Genomic DNA, 15,992 nt, shown 5'->3' with positions numbered 1-15,992 from the left:
AAGTACTATATGAAGGAGAAAGAATGGGAGAGCATGCACACTTACATACTGTATATGTATTCATAAATTGTTTAGCTAAGTATTATCAGTGCAGTCTAATGATGGCCCTCAAGAAAAATATTTTATTTCATCTAAAGAAATCATGTATCACCTCTGAGTCAAATAAAGAAAGAAATTTATGTCATAATTTTTCACAGACTACAAAACTCTGTGGTAGGTTATTGTTTTTATTGTTTTTGTTGTTGTTCTTGAGAGTTCCCCACCCCGATAGGTCAGAGATTGTCATCGTTTAGATGACTACTGGGCCTGAACAGATAGGCCGAAATAAAACTGCTTCGGATTAGTTTGGAGGTATTTTCTTTAAATGCTGCATTCGTGCTAAGAGGCTGTAAACTGCGCCAAAGCTATGCTCCAGTCCTAACGAATGGAGCACAGCTTTGGCCCAGCTTCTGGCCTCTTAAGATGTGTGTGTCATTTAAACAGCATACCTCCAAAGTGACTCGAAGCAGCTTTATTTTGGCCTGTCTGTTTGGGCCCTACTGTTGAGCCCCTAATAATAATGCCAGTGACGTTTAAATATGTTGGGGAATTAATTAACTCAAATGGATGCAAGTAAGAGGTGGGTAACTGCAGTTTAATGTAACTAAGAGGTTTTTATTTAGCATTGTGCCAAGTTGTACATTTACACACATGCAAGCAACACCACAAAACTACAGATGCACACAAGACTACAAAAAGAGAGTTTTGGAAAATTTGGAGAGAGACAAGTAAGGGTTTAAGTTGGTAATAATTACCAATTCAGCCAGAAAACATTGCCTGCCAGTTCAACCAAGGGGGGGGGGGGGGGGCTTCAGCTATCATCCAAAGACATACTGTGGGAAATTAATACAAAGAGAGCTGAGAGAACCCACAGAAAAAAGTGAAAAAGCCCCCAAAAGCTTGGATATGTGGATGCTTTTATACCCAGAAATCTTATCTCAGGGGATATGTTTGAGGACTCAAAAAGGATTTAGAAGCATCTTTGATGTTATCTGGGAAAGGGAGGAACTATTCTGGCAAAGTGAAAAAATTTTTGCACCAAGGTGTTAGATATTAAACAGCTCTTTTGATTTATGGATAGGCAAATGAGGGAATGGTTGGAAATTTCAAAGGGTTGGATTGGTTCCAGCTTCTGTCTCTGATCGATTTCTTTCTTTCGTGTCCTTGTTTCCTTTCCCATAGTAAATGCAAAAAACGTGTCAGCTTATGCATTACTCAGGATGCTTGTTCTTTTGTTCTATCCAAGCTTGGCATGGCCTATTCTGTGTATCCAGATATTGGCGTTCTTCCTTGGAACATCATGAATCCAAAAATACGTGTCAGGCCATCCTCATGACTTTCATTCATGTCCTATGCTATATATTCATTATTATTTTATATATCTAGCATAAGGGTATGCACTGGCACATGATAATAATAATAATAATAATAATAATAATAGGTTTTATTTATATACCGCCCAATCACTGGGAATCTGAGCGGTTTACAATAGAGGGGATAACAGACAGTTCCCTGCCCACAGGCTTACAATCTAAAAGAATACTGAGGATACTTCCAACCATACATGTGGGTTTGGATTTAGGCTGCTTCGGTTTTTAGACTTTAGTCTGTTTTTATTGTAGCTTATCATATTATTATTTTTTTTACTATTTTCATTCTTGATTTTTTTTTTTTTTTACTGGCTTAGTATCTTAAGATGAAAGATGGGTTAAAATAGTTGCAATAATTATGTAAGAGTGCTTGGCTTTTACAATATTTCTGTACAAAGGCTGGGTTTGGTGTGTTTATTGAAATGATTGTTACAGACAACCATTGTTGAGACTGAACATATCACCTTAGCACCATCCCACATGTTTTACAATTCTATTAGAGTTCAAACTCTCCCCCCTCCCTCCATTGGTATGTCTGTTACTTGAGGCTTCAGTTTATGTCTCTGATTGCGTGGACTGGCATCCACAAAAACATAGGCTATTTCTTAGCCTCGATGGTTGCTACAGGATTCCTTCCATCGTTTTCTGCTGAACCAGACTAGCATTGCTATGTCCTTCAATACTTACATAGCATCTGTTTTGATATTTTTAAAGTAGTGTTTATTCAAGGACAACATTAGGATTTTCTCTTTTTGTTCATTCTTAACTGCCATCAAATCAACATACCAACTTCAGATATGGGGACCCCAAATACAGCAAAGGGTATGCAGGATGCCCTAACAAGGGATAATGGAAGAGATTGCAAAGTTCTTCCTCTCAGCAATCAAAACTCGTAGAGCTATACTACACACCTGACAACATTATTGGGATCAGATAAGGATTAATAATATATCTTTGCAGAATAAAAGGAGCACTTTAGCAGCAGGTTTATATAACATCATGTTTGCTACTATGAAAATGGTATTAATGTTTTTAATATACTCCATGTTGTGTATAAATTTGTATATTGGTATTTTATCACACATTTGCATATTTATACATTATTTTAGTATTGTTGTATTTAATTGTTTATTCTCTTATGGTCTGTGGACTGCAGCAAAGGCACTGATTGATTGAATTGGCCATAGAATCATATCTACTTAAAATAAAATTATTTTAATAGACTCACGTCCTAGTAGCTGTGGGTGACCTGGGCTTACTCGGAAGTAAATTCGGTTGATTCTTTGGCAAAATTTACTTCTAAGTGGAAAACACACCTGCTTTCATGCTCTGGGTGCTGCAGCCAAAAAGGAGCAGTGTGTGTGCATGTGCAAGTGTGTTTACAGTACTAGCAGATGAGAGTGTAGGAGAGGCCAAATAGGAAAGAGGTTAGCAGGCACTGGGCTCTTGCAGGCCATGGTGGAACAGCAGCAGTGAATGGATTGGAAAAAGGCTTGGCAGACAGTCTCAGCAGGAGGAGGAGGTATTGCTATGAATTTTGCTCTCTCTTTCCTGCAACTTGTTCCTCGCCGCTGCACTGTGTGGAGTTCAGCTGCCCCCCTAGCTGTTGGTTGGAGTTTGGCTTGCTTCCCTCGTTCCTACCTGCAGCCACCGCTGCACAGTTCCACTTGCTGCCCGATGGCCAAGGTTTGGATGGTTCCCAAGGGAGTCAGATTCTGCTCCCCAAAAGTTAAGAACTTGTGCCCCTTCTGGACTAGCTCCTTCGTAAGTGGCTCCAAACTTGGCTTGCCCCCCCCTTTTATGAGTGTCTTCCATTTACCCATGTACATTGGACATGGCTTTCAGCGGAGGCTCTCTTTGGGCTGCTCACATACATGCTTGTGTGCTGCTTACAAGGTGAGATGAGAGTGGGGAAAAGGCTCCTACAGATGCTTCCTTGTAACCAAATGCAATTGCTTGGCCCCCCTTCCCCCCCATCTTTGTGACTGTACAACTTGTTTGCTCATTCACTTTGCTTTTGATCCAACGTGCTTCTGAAATTGTGGCCAGTGCATCTCTTACAGTGTTACATTACAATATTTGTGCTTATAATCCAGTATCCAGTATCATGTAATATAATATATTTGTTGTTGCTGTGTGCCTTGAAGTCATTTCCGATTTATGACATCTCTAAGGCCATTGAACCTATCATGGGGTTTTCTTGGCAAGATTTGTTCAGAAGAGGTTTGCTATTGCCTTCCCCTGAGGCTGAGAGCATGTGACATGTCCAAGGTCACCCAGTGGGTTTCATGGCTGAGCTGGGAATCAAACCACTATGTCACTCTGGCTCTCAATATAATTATAATAATATATAAAGTTTGATTCTCAATTTGGCTATGTAAACCCACTGGGCTACCTTGGGCAAGTAACACCTCTCAGCCTCAAAGGATGGCAATGGCAAACCCTCTATGAAGAAACTTGCCAAGAAAACCCCATAATAGGTTTGCCACAGGGTAGTCATAAGTCAGAAACAACTTGAAGGCACACAACAATAACAAATCATATGTATAATATATAATAATACAGTAATAACATATATATGCATCTATGCTATAAAGTACAGTGTAAAATATTATATAATTATTGTTCTTGTTAACTGCCATCAAGTTGACTTTGACTTACGATGACCCTATGAATGAGAGCCCTCTAAGTCACTCTGCCATCAACATCCCTGCTTAGCTCTTGCAAACTCATGGCCGTGGTTTCCTTGATTGAATCTTTCCATTTGAAATGCAGTCTTCCTCTTTTCCTGCTGCCTTCTACCTTACCAACCACTATTGTCTTTTCTAGTAAGTCATGTTTTCTTAGGATATGGCTCAAATACAACAGTCGTAGTTTAGTCATCTTAGCTTCTAGGGAGAATTCAGGTCTGATTTGCTCTAGGATCCATTTATTTGTATTCTTCAGTCCATTCAATCGGATTCCAATGAAGGCACTGCCCCAGACAAGGAATTGGCCAAAATTAATCCCTAGACACAAGGGGTACAAGGGATGAAGTAAGTGGCTCCTGGAAACCCCTCTTAGTGAGGAAATCACAACTTTTGTGATGAGAGCCCACAGATGGAGAGGAGAAGAAGCCAGGAAGCATTGTGCCTAGTGAGGGAATAGCCTATGTTTAAAAAAAAAGGCTTAAATATTCATGCAATCTCCTTCAATAAAAGGTTAAAATTTTGGAATCATCTTAAGAAAGGATGTACTCCACTGCATGGACACAACGAAGTCATGAATAAATTGTTTTGTTATATGGGAGTCTGTGGGTTAAACACCTTTGGGGGACTTTGTTGTTGTTGTTAACTGCCCTCGAGTCGATCTCAACCCATGGCAACCCTGTAGATAAGATATCCCCAAGATTCCCTGTACTCCATGGTTCTGCTCCGTTCCTGCAAATTCATATCCATGACCTCTTTTATGGAGTCCATCCATCTAGTATGTGGCCTTCCTCTCTTGCTGCTTCTCTCCACCTTTCCTAATATTATTGTTTTTTCCAGTGAGTCCTCCTTTCTCATGATGTGTCTGAAGTACAACAGCCTCAGTTTTGTCATCTTGGCTTTCATGGAGATTTCTGTCTGTATCTGCTCTAGGGCCCATTTGTTTGACTTTTTGACTGTCCATGGTATCCTCAGCACTCTTCTCCAGCATCACATTTCAAATGAATTGATTTTCTTCCTATCCACTTTCCTCACTGTTCATTTCTCACATCCATTCATGCTAATATGGAAAACAATGGCTTGTACAATTCTAACTTTCATGCTCAGTTGTAGATCTTTACATCTTAGGATCTTTTCTAGTTGTTTCATAGCTGCCATCCCCATTCTTAGTCTTCTTAAGGTCTGAAAAGAAGCAACAGCAACACCTGCAGGTTGAAAGAATTCATTGCAACTTTAATATTCATGTTGTGCGTTCCAAATTTTTGAAGGGTTGTCAAGCTACCCCAAAGACAACACAATTTCTTTTCTGTGGTGTATGGATAAACTCTTGACTAACCCTCAAGGCTTCTGCTGAGAGGCCAGACTAAATGTGCCAAACGGCTACAAGGCAGTAGCAGTTTTGGCAGATGACACTGGTGGAAGATCTTTCACAGACAGGTTTGCCTACCATCCATGGTGGAGATGGTGATTATAGTGGCTGTGCCAATGCCAGTTTATTTTTACAAGGCTTTTAAAGCATGCTTTTAATTTTGCAAATTGTTCTTAGGTTGGGTTTGAGATTTTTTTGTCTTCCCTTGAACATTTTACTTTGTTTTGTCTTGTATTTTATAGAATATGCCCAACATGATTGAAATGTAGTATTAAATACCTAGAATAAATGAATGTATCCTCCTTGATCTACTGTATAAGGCTATTAGGTTAAATATTTTGGACTCCAATAAGAAGGACAGGATATATGGATGGTTCAGATAAATAGAATAGATTTAAAAATTTTAGTAATTGGTAAATTTGGTAGCTGCTCACAACTTCCATTGGTGTTCCACCATCCTGACAACAAACTTCCTAATGGGGTGAAAGCTAGAGTAGGATATGTAAACATATGGGCCATTAAAAAAACTATAAACACCCATAGTTATATCTAGCGCTAGACATCTTCTGGTGAAAATAATGGAATCTCACTTCAGAGGAAACAATTTCCCCTTCCCACTATCCCCGCACAAGTACTCTAGAGGGCCAGAAAATCATCCCTTATTAAGTTAGAATTATAATTGAGTTATGTCTTAGTTGTAGCAACATTTTTTTACCAGCTATGAGTTATTTAAAGTGTTTACAAGTGTTGGATCATCAGTTATAGGCAGCATATAAATCACTTCTTATTGTATATCCCTTGTTACTATAGACCTGCTTGTCTTTGGCTACCTGTCCCCAGCCCTAGCCCTGTAAAGACCTGTGTGAGTTGGGACCATGTTACTGTATTCATTCCTTCTGTAATATAACAGTGGTTTTCGGTTCCGGTACTTTTATAGTTTTATAAAGCTGTGACCTCACTCAATTATGGAGGAGGAATCTCACATGGTTCGGGCAATAGTTTATGCTGTACATCATGTTATGCAGTGGGTGTTGACAAAGTGAACAGGAACAAAACGTTCCACATACTGGTCAATTAGTCAGTTGATTCTAAAAAGGTAACTTGTTTTGAAAAATACAGAAGTAAAAAGTAACTTTTTAATGCTGAAACTATAATGACAGCTAACTACTTTGAAAGTTTGTTACTAACTTATTAAACCATCATGTTATAAACTTTGCAAAATAATACCATGTTAAGTAACAGTGAGAGCCAGTGTGCTAATAGTTTGAGCACTGGACTGCAACTTTGGAGATCAGGGTTTTATTCCCTGCTTGGCCATGGAAACCCACTGGGTGACCTTGAGCAAGTCACAATCTCTCAGCTCCAGAAAACCCTGTGATTGGGTCACCATAAGTCAGAAACAACTTGAAGGCATGCAACAGCAACATAGATAACAATGGTTCTTGAGGTTCTTTGGGCCTACAACTCCTGAGAACCAGTGCTCAGGAAACATGTGCATTGCAGTTCAAAAACGTTTGGGGGTGTACAACTGCCAGTCTCTGAATTAATGGCTGAAGAAAAGTAACACCCTTGTATAGTACAAGAGCTACTGTGAAAAATGTTAATGTAAATTCAAAAATTTGCCACCAAGAAGCCAAAGGAAGGGTTGTTAAGCATTCCATCACAAGCTGCACAATAGATCAAACTCCCAGTCAAAGCCACAAGAGAGAGCTTACTACCAATAAGTCCTAGAACAGTATCCTATTGATTAGTCCAAATTTTACTGCACTTAAAGTTACCCATTTTTGCATTTAGTTTGTTGTAGTTGATGTAATATTGTAAAGACCTTTCCATAACTCCATTGCTATGAAGTAGGAAAATGAGGTAAGAATTAAACAGTGTACAGACTGTATTCACAGGTGTTTTTTTTATCCATGGATTCAACCATGCATGGCTTTAAAATATTCAAAAACAATATAAATTCCCAAAAGAAACCTTGTTTTACCATTTTATATAAGGGACACATTTTACTCTGCCATTTTATTTAATGGTACTTGAGCATCCATGGATTTTGGTACCCATGGGGGTCCTGGAACCAAACCCCAGACCAAACCAAGGGTCCATTGTGTTTGAACCGAGTTGGACTTTCCCCCCCTCCCAAACATACAGTTGTCTCTTATTCCATTGCACTAGTCTCTAAGTAATCTTGGTCATTAGACCATTAGGTAAAACATGCTTTAGGAAGCCAGTGCTGCAATTATCTCAATGATCCAATTTGGCCAACAAATAGTTTATGCTCAGTACTTAAATGTAATGATATGAATTATTATAACATTATTGATACCAAGTGTGCAACCTTGCCTCCAGTAATTCTTAAATATGACATTTATAAATATTCATCAATTGTGGTGCACAGGCACCAATGAATGAGTACTTGGCTCAGTAAAAGGAATGCGACACAGCCAATATTTGGCTTCAGTGGAATGTGGCTTGCTTCCTATTGGAAAGTGATCAAATATTCTAACCAAGAAACAATAGCTTACTAAAGTTTATATGTGCAAGATGCTGAATGGTTGGGGCCCACAGCAGTACTATCATGGTGCATGCATGCTTTGGCCAAGATCCTGTACATTTTTAGCTTAGCATAAATATTCACAAGAGCCAGCATGAGATCGTGGTTTGAGTGTTGGACTAGGACACTAGGAGACAAGGGTTCAGTTCCCTGCTTCTCTGTGGAAAAATATAACCTAACCTTGAGCAAAACAATCTTGGAGCAACAAAAATAACAATGATTTAAAAAAATTCCAAAATTGCTCTTAGATTAAATTCTCCCTCCTTCTGCCAGCCAGAATTCTTTTGCTGACAGAAAGAAGCTGAGTTCCACTTCCACCAGGAGAATGGAATTTGGGCCAAGCCATCCTTGACAGAGGGTCTTTTTACTGCCAAAAAGGATTTCAAGGAGGAATGAAATAGGGCCATGTAGGTGCCCCTCAAAATCCACTTACTCCCTCTTCAAAATCTTTCAGCACACAGAGGTCACTCTCATCCATCACTAACCAAGGTGATTGTGGGCAGGGGTGAACATCTGTGTACTTATATGTGTTTCTTGTAGTTAAGGTCTGCTACAAGCTGACAGATTGTTGTGCAGCCTAATTACCTGATTGGTTGGTTGGTTGGTTAGTTGGTTGACTTTTAAGGCTGCTCTTTAGGGTAAAAAAATCTTTTCAATAATCAAATCCTACCCAACTGTAAAACAATAAAACTTTCCCTTGAGGCTGTAATAAATTGCTCTCAGCCTCAGAGGGACATAAGGGCAAACCCACTCTGAATTAATTCTTCCAAGAAATCCTTGTGATAGGTTTTCCTTAGGGTTGTCATAATTCGGAAATGTTTTGAAGGCACATAACACCAACAGCAACCGCCCAGAAGAGCAACTGATTGCAGAGAGATGGGGCAAAAAATATTCTCTACTTGTTAATGCACTGCCGGTTATTACATTTGCCACTCCATTTGTGCGGACTTCATATCCACAACCCTCGTTTACTTGCAAGAATCAGACGGAGAGGATTAAAATGGGACGCCCGTGCCAAGGTGCGTGCCCACAGCCACTCGCAAGCATGCATGCCCATTCAAGCCTATGGGACTTGAATATATACAAGTTTCCGTTTTGCGGGGGGGGGGGGTCAGAATGGATCCCCGCAAAAATGGAGGTCTGATTGTACTTTGTAGTAATCTGGTAACACATAGGTAACCTTAATAAGATTGATTTCTAGAGGGAATGCTGTGATGGGCATAAATAGTAGTTTGAATCTACAGCAGCCCTTAACACTCCAGACCTCTGGCATAAGTCCTGAAGTAGTAATGACTGAGCAAGAATATGAACCCAGACCTCTTCAATTGAAAGCCAAATCACATGCTGAATTAATATTTAATGGACAGATTTTTCCTTACATTTACACTGAGGTAAACGAGACCTCTAGATCATTGCTTCTTAAGGTCTCTTATGTGAGGGATAGACCAGTTTTGTTTTGTTTTTTCCTGTTGGGGTGCCAGGGACCAGTACCACATTTGTGTCCACTGGCTACAATGCTTTATTTCTTTCCTGGAAACAATTGAGGAATGGGAAGCTGGTGGGTCATGGACCAGCACTGGTCCACTGGCCACACTTTGAGTAGTAATGTTCTAGATTATATTGTTACTAGATATAAGAAACTACCATAATATTAGCATTTTAGGTGAAAACTGTTTTTCACATAAAATGTCAAGCAGACACTAATCCTCTTTTGCAGACCCTCCTACCCTGAGGCCTGCCATTAGCAACAGAACAATACACATGCAAATCACTCCTGCCTTTCCAGGTCACACAATAAATATACCCACGTCCTTTCCAGGCAAGCATTCTCTGAAGATGCCAGCCACAGATGCTGGCGAAACGTCAGGAAGAAACTCTTCTAGAACATGGACACATAGCCCAAAAAACCCACAAAAAACTATGGCCATGAAAGCCTTCAACTTCACAAAACTGTTTTTCTTCCAAAGTTTCCAACCTTTTGTATAAAATCTATACATGGTTGCTACGGATATACAGCCAGCCCTCAAGTTTTGTGGGGTTAGGGGTGCAGCCCCCCGCAATGTGAAAATGGAAAAACCATGAATGTAGGCCCTCTATTGTTTTTACCTGAGACAACACTTTTCTAGGCATTTGTAGGTCTTCTGATAGAAGTTGACCGTAGAATAGCACTGGAAGACCTACAGATGCCTAGAGAGAACATATTTTTTCACCAGTGGAGCAAACACAGTACCGGTAATCTGCAAATAATCTAATCAGCAAATGCTTAACCTTCAAATGTGGGGGGATGACAGTACTTTTTAACAAAAGCCACCTTGGTTATTTTATAGAAGTTAAGGGTAATGGCTAAACTATAGACTGGTTTTAATTAAATCTTTCACATGTTTTTATAACTAGATATTCAAAGCTTAGAAAAGCTGTTGAAGGATGCAGTGATACATGGGCAGCCTCGAAACCGGAGAGCATGGAAAAAGATTCTCATTCTTGTAGAAGGTATTTACAGGTATGCAAAATATGTAATTTAAATGTAACATGGATACATAAGGGAGTCTGACTCAAAAAATACTGAAGAGTGCCACAAGAATTTTTCATTGTTTTATTAAATATATTGATCTTATATAAGAGCCATATCACTGACTGAAATTAAATAAACATAATGCTTACTTTAGTTGCATACAAGGAATTGGTCCTTGTAGGCATTTTATTTTTGAATAGCAAGTCCACTGTCTGCCACTACTTTTGGAGGAAGCATAGGGAAAACTGGTGTTAAAGAAATAGAAGTTAAGCATTCCTTGTCTATAGTTAGTAATGTTAGTAATGCAGTTCGTTAGGTCTCAGCCATAGTTGGTGGTGGTGTCATTGTTTAAAGCAGAGGAGGGAATTGTGTAGCTCCAAATGTTATTGGACTGCAACTCTCGGGAGCTAGCTAGCATTTCCCAATGGTATGGAATGCCAAGAGTTGCCATCTAACAACATTAGATACCGCCATGAATTCCCATGCATAGCTTAAAACTGATACTTGTTCCAACTGAATATTACAGAGCAGCATTACAAATCTATTCTTCTTTGTGGTCTCTGTGACTCACACATAAGGGTCACTCTGCACCTGTGCAGAAACCCATGGACACTTCTAGAACTGTGATTGGTGATAGTTCTTCCTCCCGTCAGTACAGCTATATGTTGTGCTTTCCTGCCCATTCCCAGTCTCTTTCTGTCTGCCACAGTGGTAACATTAGTAGGAAGCTTCTCGGCATTCTAATGAACTATTGTATTCTGTCTCTCATTCTATCATGTTTATTTTCCCTTCTTTCCCTGTCTTTATTTATTTGTTTTTCTTTTATCAAATGCCTTTTCAGTCTTTCCATTTCTCTCTCAAAGGTCATGGTCCCAGTGGGCTTCTACTGGCCTGTCCCACTTCCTCCAGTTTGGGACCTGGTGTTTAAATGAATTAATTTCCACATGGCAGCTATTCCTATCCTCCCATCTCTTTGGAAAGTTGTATAACAGTCATGGCAACCTCCTACTTTTGTTACTTCTACATCTCTACAAGATGCAGGAGGAAAACTGTGCAGTACAATGGGACCTCGGTATCTGTGGGTGATCTGTTCCGGACCCCCCCCCCCCATGATAGATACCAAAATCCGTGGATATTGAAGGCCACATTGTCCCCAATGGTGGTGTGTGCATGCAGCCATGCCACCATTAGGGACAACAGGACTTCAGGTGAGGTCTCATTGTCCCTAATGGCAGCTCACCTGCTTGCACGCGCCACTACTGGGGACAACAGGTACTGTCCCTAATGGCAGCAAAGCCACGTGTACACACCACCATTGGGGGACAAGGGCTTGCCCTCCATGGATGCTCAAATCCACAGATAGCAAGTCTGCAGATACCGAGATCCCACTGTACTTTTCAGGCATACTCAACTAAACACAATGACAGTTGACTGTGTAGCTCAGTGAGGAAGACCCACCTGTCTCCTCCAGATAAGGAGAGCTGTAAAATAAATGCTGTGGCTAGGAAAACCTACTCTATAGCCATGTGGTCCATTCCCATAGCCAACTACCAAGCATGTTAGGGGCCTAGCAATAGTTCCTATAGAAAATTTGCCCCTTTTATTACCCATCTGTGAGAGGAAGTTAAAAAGATAGTCTTGGTTTCTCAAGCTAAGGCTCATATGCTTTCAGCACAGCAAATCACCATGGCCAGATATGCAGTAGATCGTTGCACAAAGCAAAGGCAAATGCCCTTGCACTAGGTTGCAGACATACTAGGTTGCAACTGCAGACTTTACCCAGTATTCAAGATCTATAGTTGAACACTTTCTATTTGATGTGCAGAGCCTCTAATGCTGCCATTGGTGAGAAATTGGAGGATAACCGCAAAGTGAACTTGACAGACAAAAAGTACGGCATACAGTTTCAGTCTGGGTAGTTCTTTAAAACCAAGTCACACTGGTACAAACAATTTCCCTCAAAATGTGTCTTACATTCTCCTTTCAGACAGTCCTCCAGAACATCCTCCCAGAATTCCTTCCGTTCCCACTGTTCCTATGGCTCATCTAAACAGCACCCTTCCTCTAAGAAAAGACAATCGTAACACACTTCCAAACATCATTTTTGATTCACAAACATTCCAAACAACTACTACTCCTCTCCTGCCCTTTCAGGACAGATCGGATAGGTACTACCGCAGCAGAGAAACAATAACCACAAACTCTTGGATACTTACAACAGTGCACCACAATTATTTCATTGAATTCATGGAACAACCACCACCTGGGATATTGCATTCCATGCTTCTCTCCAGAGTTCTCTCCAAATCATTCTCCGCAATTTTAAAAATACAATGATTTGTTCCTTTCTTAGCACATATAGGGTTCTACTCAAGATATTTCTCTATCCCCAAACAAGATGGTGACCTACTCCTACTTTGGACCCCACAAATGTCAGTTCCTTTATTCACCCAATTAAATTCTTAATGCTTATGCTCTCTGGTTGTGCAGATTCCAACATAGACCTAAGAGATGCTTATTTTCTTGTCACTATCTGGCCAGCAACACATTGCTATCTACATTTTCCCCTGGGCAAAAGACAGTACAAATTCTACAATTTCCCATTTGATCTTTCCATGGCACCAAGGGTATTTACAAAATGCCTGGCAGTAGTGACAATAGCCTCTGGGAAGGCAGTTCTTTTTTCCATTCTGGCATGACTCCCTCTATCCAGAGCAAGTGAGCTTACTATTCTCCTATATGTGTGAGTTGAAGAAACCACAAAGCAGAAAAACAGTTACCTGTAACTGTGGTTCTTTGTGTGGTCATCTGTGAACTCACACTACCCATCCTTCTCCTCTCTGTCCTGCCTTTCCTCTTCTTCAGTAGTACCACTGTGGCAGACTCAGAATTGGGAATGGGCAGGCACACCATATACCTGTATTGAGGTGAGGTGAGGCTGCCACCAGAATACTGCTCCAAACGTTTCTGAGTATCTCCATGCATCGCAGAGAGTAGTATATGTGAATTTACAGATGACCTCTCAAACAACCACAATTCCAGGTAAGCAACTTATTTTTGCCCAGTATCCAGAAGATCTCAGTGTTAAATAATAGTCTGCTGTTTATTAAATTAAATATTTGTTCTTCTGCTACGCCTCTCAGTTTTTTATATTTTATTTTATTTCTTCTGTGATTGTTTTAATTTTAATTTAGCTGCTGTGGAAATTCTTTTCCAACTGAAATATGGGCCCAAAGGTAACTTGCTAAAGTTTAGCAAATGTGAATTTCAACAGTAGGTAGGTTCTCTTCTCCCAGTTCCACTAATGCAACAACAGATTTGTAGAAAACTACTATTTATACGTAATATAAATGTTATAGCAATTTTCAGAGACATACCCATCATACTCTATTTCAGCATAAAAAGGAAGAGTCTTGTAACAGTTACAAACATAAACCAATATACGGCAGTATACGCTTTTGTGGACTGAAGCCCACTCGTTCTGATGAAGTGGTCTGTATTCTACAAAAACATGTGCTGAAATAAATTAGGAACTTCTTAATTTTTAGAATAACCATGTGCATTGTCCAGAGAATATCAGTAAACTTTATATTACAAGCACTGACTCAAAAACACTGGGGTCGATGTTGATATATTTATGTGCAAGACACTAATTACTTTTTGCAGTTTTTGAGGGATTTCATGGTAGATGCCATGAAGAAAATTGTTGATTTTTGTTTGCTTGCTTGAACTATGTATTGTGCTTAGTGTGCCAGTACTGCATACTAAGATTATACTGCAATTTTCTACTGTAGCATATTTCATCTCATGCAACGCCTTTATTAAAGCATTTGTGTGGGCTGACATTAGCAACCAGGCCAATCAGTAGTAATGGAATAATGTGGCCATTTGATATGCCTGTATGAAGACATCATGAAGCAGCTGAAAGCCTTATTTTTGGTGTAGACCATAGTTAAAGTGCAGATGAAAGCTGATGTAGAAACATTTAGGCTGTGAGGAGCACAATGTGAATAAATTCTGTTTTCCTGTACTTGTTGTGAGCATTGGACTTTCTAGCACTGTTCTGGAAAAATTACCAAAGGCAATTGGCAAAACCTGAAAGACATGTTTTGTATAAAAACAAGAAATTAAAAGTGTTTTGCATAGGCATGTAAAGATAATCTGCAAAGTCATGCAAGCCCTTTATCTTTGGGCATATGTTTCTCTATGTTGCCTCTCTCTAGATTGGACAGTATCCCCTCAGATAGTCAAGTAGGAGCTTTGAAACGGGACAAACATGCATTGTATGTTGTTAGATTGTACACACACACACACACCAGCACATACACACTGCCTTCATCTCACACCCATCCTACTTACCACATTATAAACTGTAAATAACATTGCACCAGACTGGTCCCATTATCCCAACAGCTAGATAAGAGCAGAATGCAACAAAACATGTACAGATGCACAGTGTCCATTCTTTGGGAAGCCTTATAGGTTTCCCATGCCTCCAGTTTTGTACACACACAATTGAACCAACTAAGCTGATGGCTCCACTTTTTCCTGGTGATTACTGATAAGCTGAGTTTTTCAGTTTTTGCCTAACTCTATGTCTTGAGCTGCTTATAAGCAATGGAGCTTGTAGTATATACATCAGTACTTATGAGTGCACCCATGAAATGGATGTTCAATTGTCACCTTCTTTTGTTTCTTTTAGCATGGAAGGATCCATTGTTCGTTTGCCAGAAATAGTTGCCCTGAAGAGAAAATACAAAGCCTACCTCTACTTGGATGAAGCCCATAGCATAGGTGCTGTTGGCCCAACTGGCCGAGGAGTTGTCGAGTACTTTGGAATGGACCCCAGCGATGTTGATGTATTGATGGGAACATTCACCAAAAGCTTTGGCGCAGTTGGAGGATACATAGCAGGCAGAAAGGTAATAGCACTGTTTATTGCACTTTGTAGATATGGAAAAATTCAGGTGCCTAGCCATCGCTATCATTTTCATAAAATAGACCACTGGTTTGCTGAAGAAGTCAAGTCTCTTCTAATCTGGCTTCTAGAGTTTTTCATCCTGGGGTATTTATTTCCATTAGGTCTGAACAAGTATAGCATTAGTCTTCCAGGAAATGTGCCATCTTCTGACGTACTTGTCAGTTGCTGTGTCATAAATCTATTTGGAGACACCAGATGCCAGTAATTTATTCACCTGCAATCCTCTGATATTCAGCTAGCTAGTCCAGTATTACATTTTGGTTGTTTGCATGCAGTTATTACATTTTTAATTAATATCTTTGACTACAATGATGTAAAGGAAAGTTACTTGCAGTACTGTAATCTGCATGCTGGTAATTTAGTTTTCAAATGCTTTAAAATGTCTCTAATTTGCGTGTCTATGATCTTGAAAAAAAGCTTTGATGATAGCTTTCTGTTATGAGCATACACTGTGCCCTCAAAAATCATGTTTGGTATGAAAAT

The 15,992-nt window shown here is 39.8% G+C and overlaps 1 protein-coding gene across 1 annotated transcript in view; it reads left to right on the top strand.

Moving 5' to 3' along the window:
- Positions 1-15,992, top strand: part of SPTLC3 (serine palmitoyltransferase long chain base subunit 3) — a 137,512-nt gene that overhangs the window by 82,926 nt on the left and 38,594 nt on the right. The window contains exons 7-8 of the mRNA XM_089519253.1: positions 10,411-10,516; positions 15,231-15,450. Coding sequence (XP_089375379.1) covers positions 10,411-10,516; positions 15,231-15,450 — 326 coding nt within the window. The remainder of the gene's footprint in view (positions 1-10,410; positions 10,517-15,230; positions 15,451-15,992) is intronic.

Source organism: Sceloporus occidentalis, unplaced genomic scaffold, assembly GCF_023333645.1.
Source record: "Sceloporus occidentalis isolate IW3139 unplaced genomic scaffold, rSceOcc1.0.p SCAF_4, whole genome shotgun sequence".
NCBI lineage: Eukaryota > Metazoa > Chordata > Lepidosauria > Squamata > Phrynosomatidae > Sceloporus > Sceloporus occidentalis.
The sequence above is the reverse complement of the archived record's forward strand: the minus strand, read 5'-3'. Positions and strand labels throughout refer to the sequence as shown.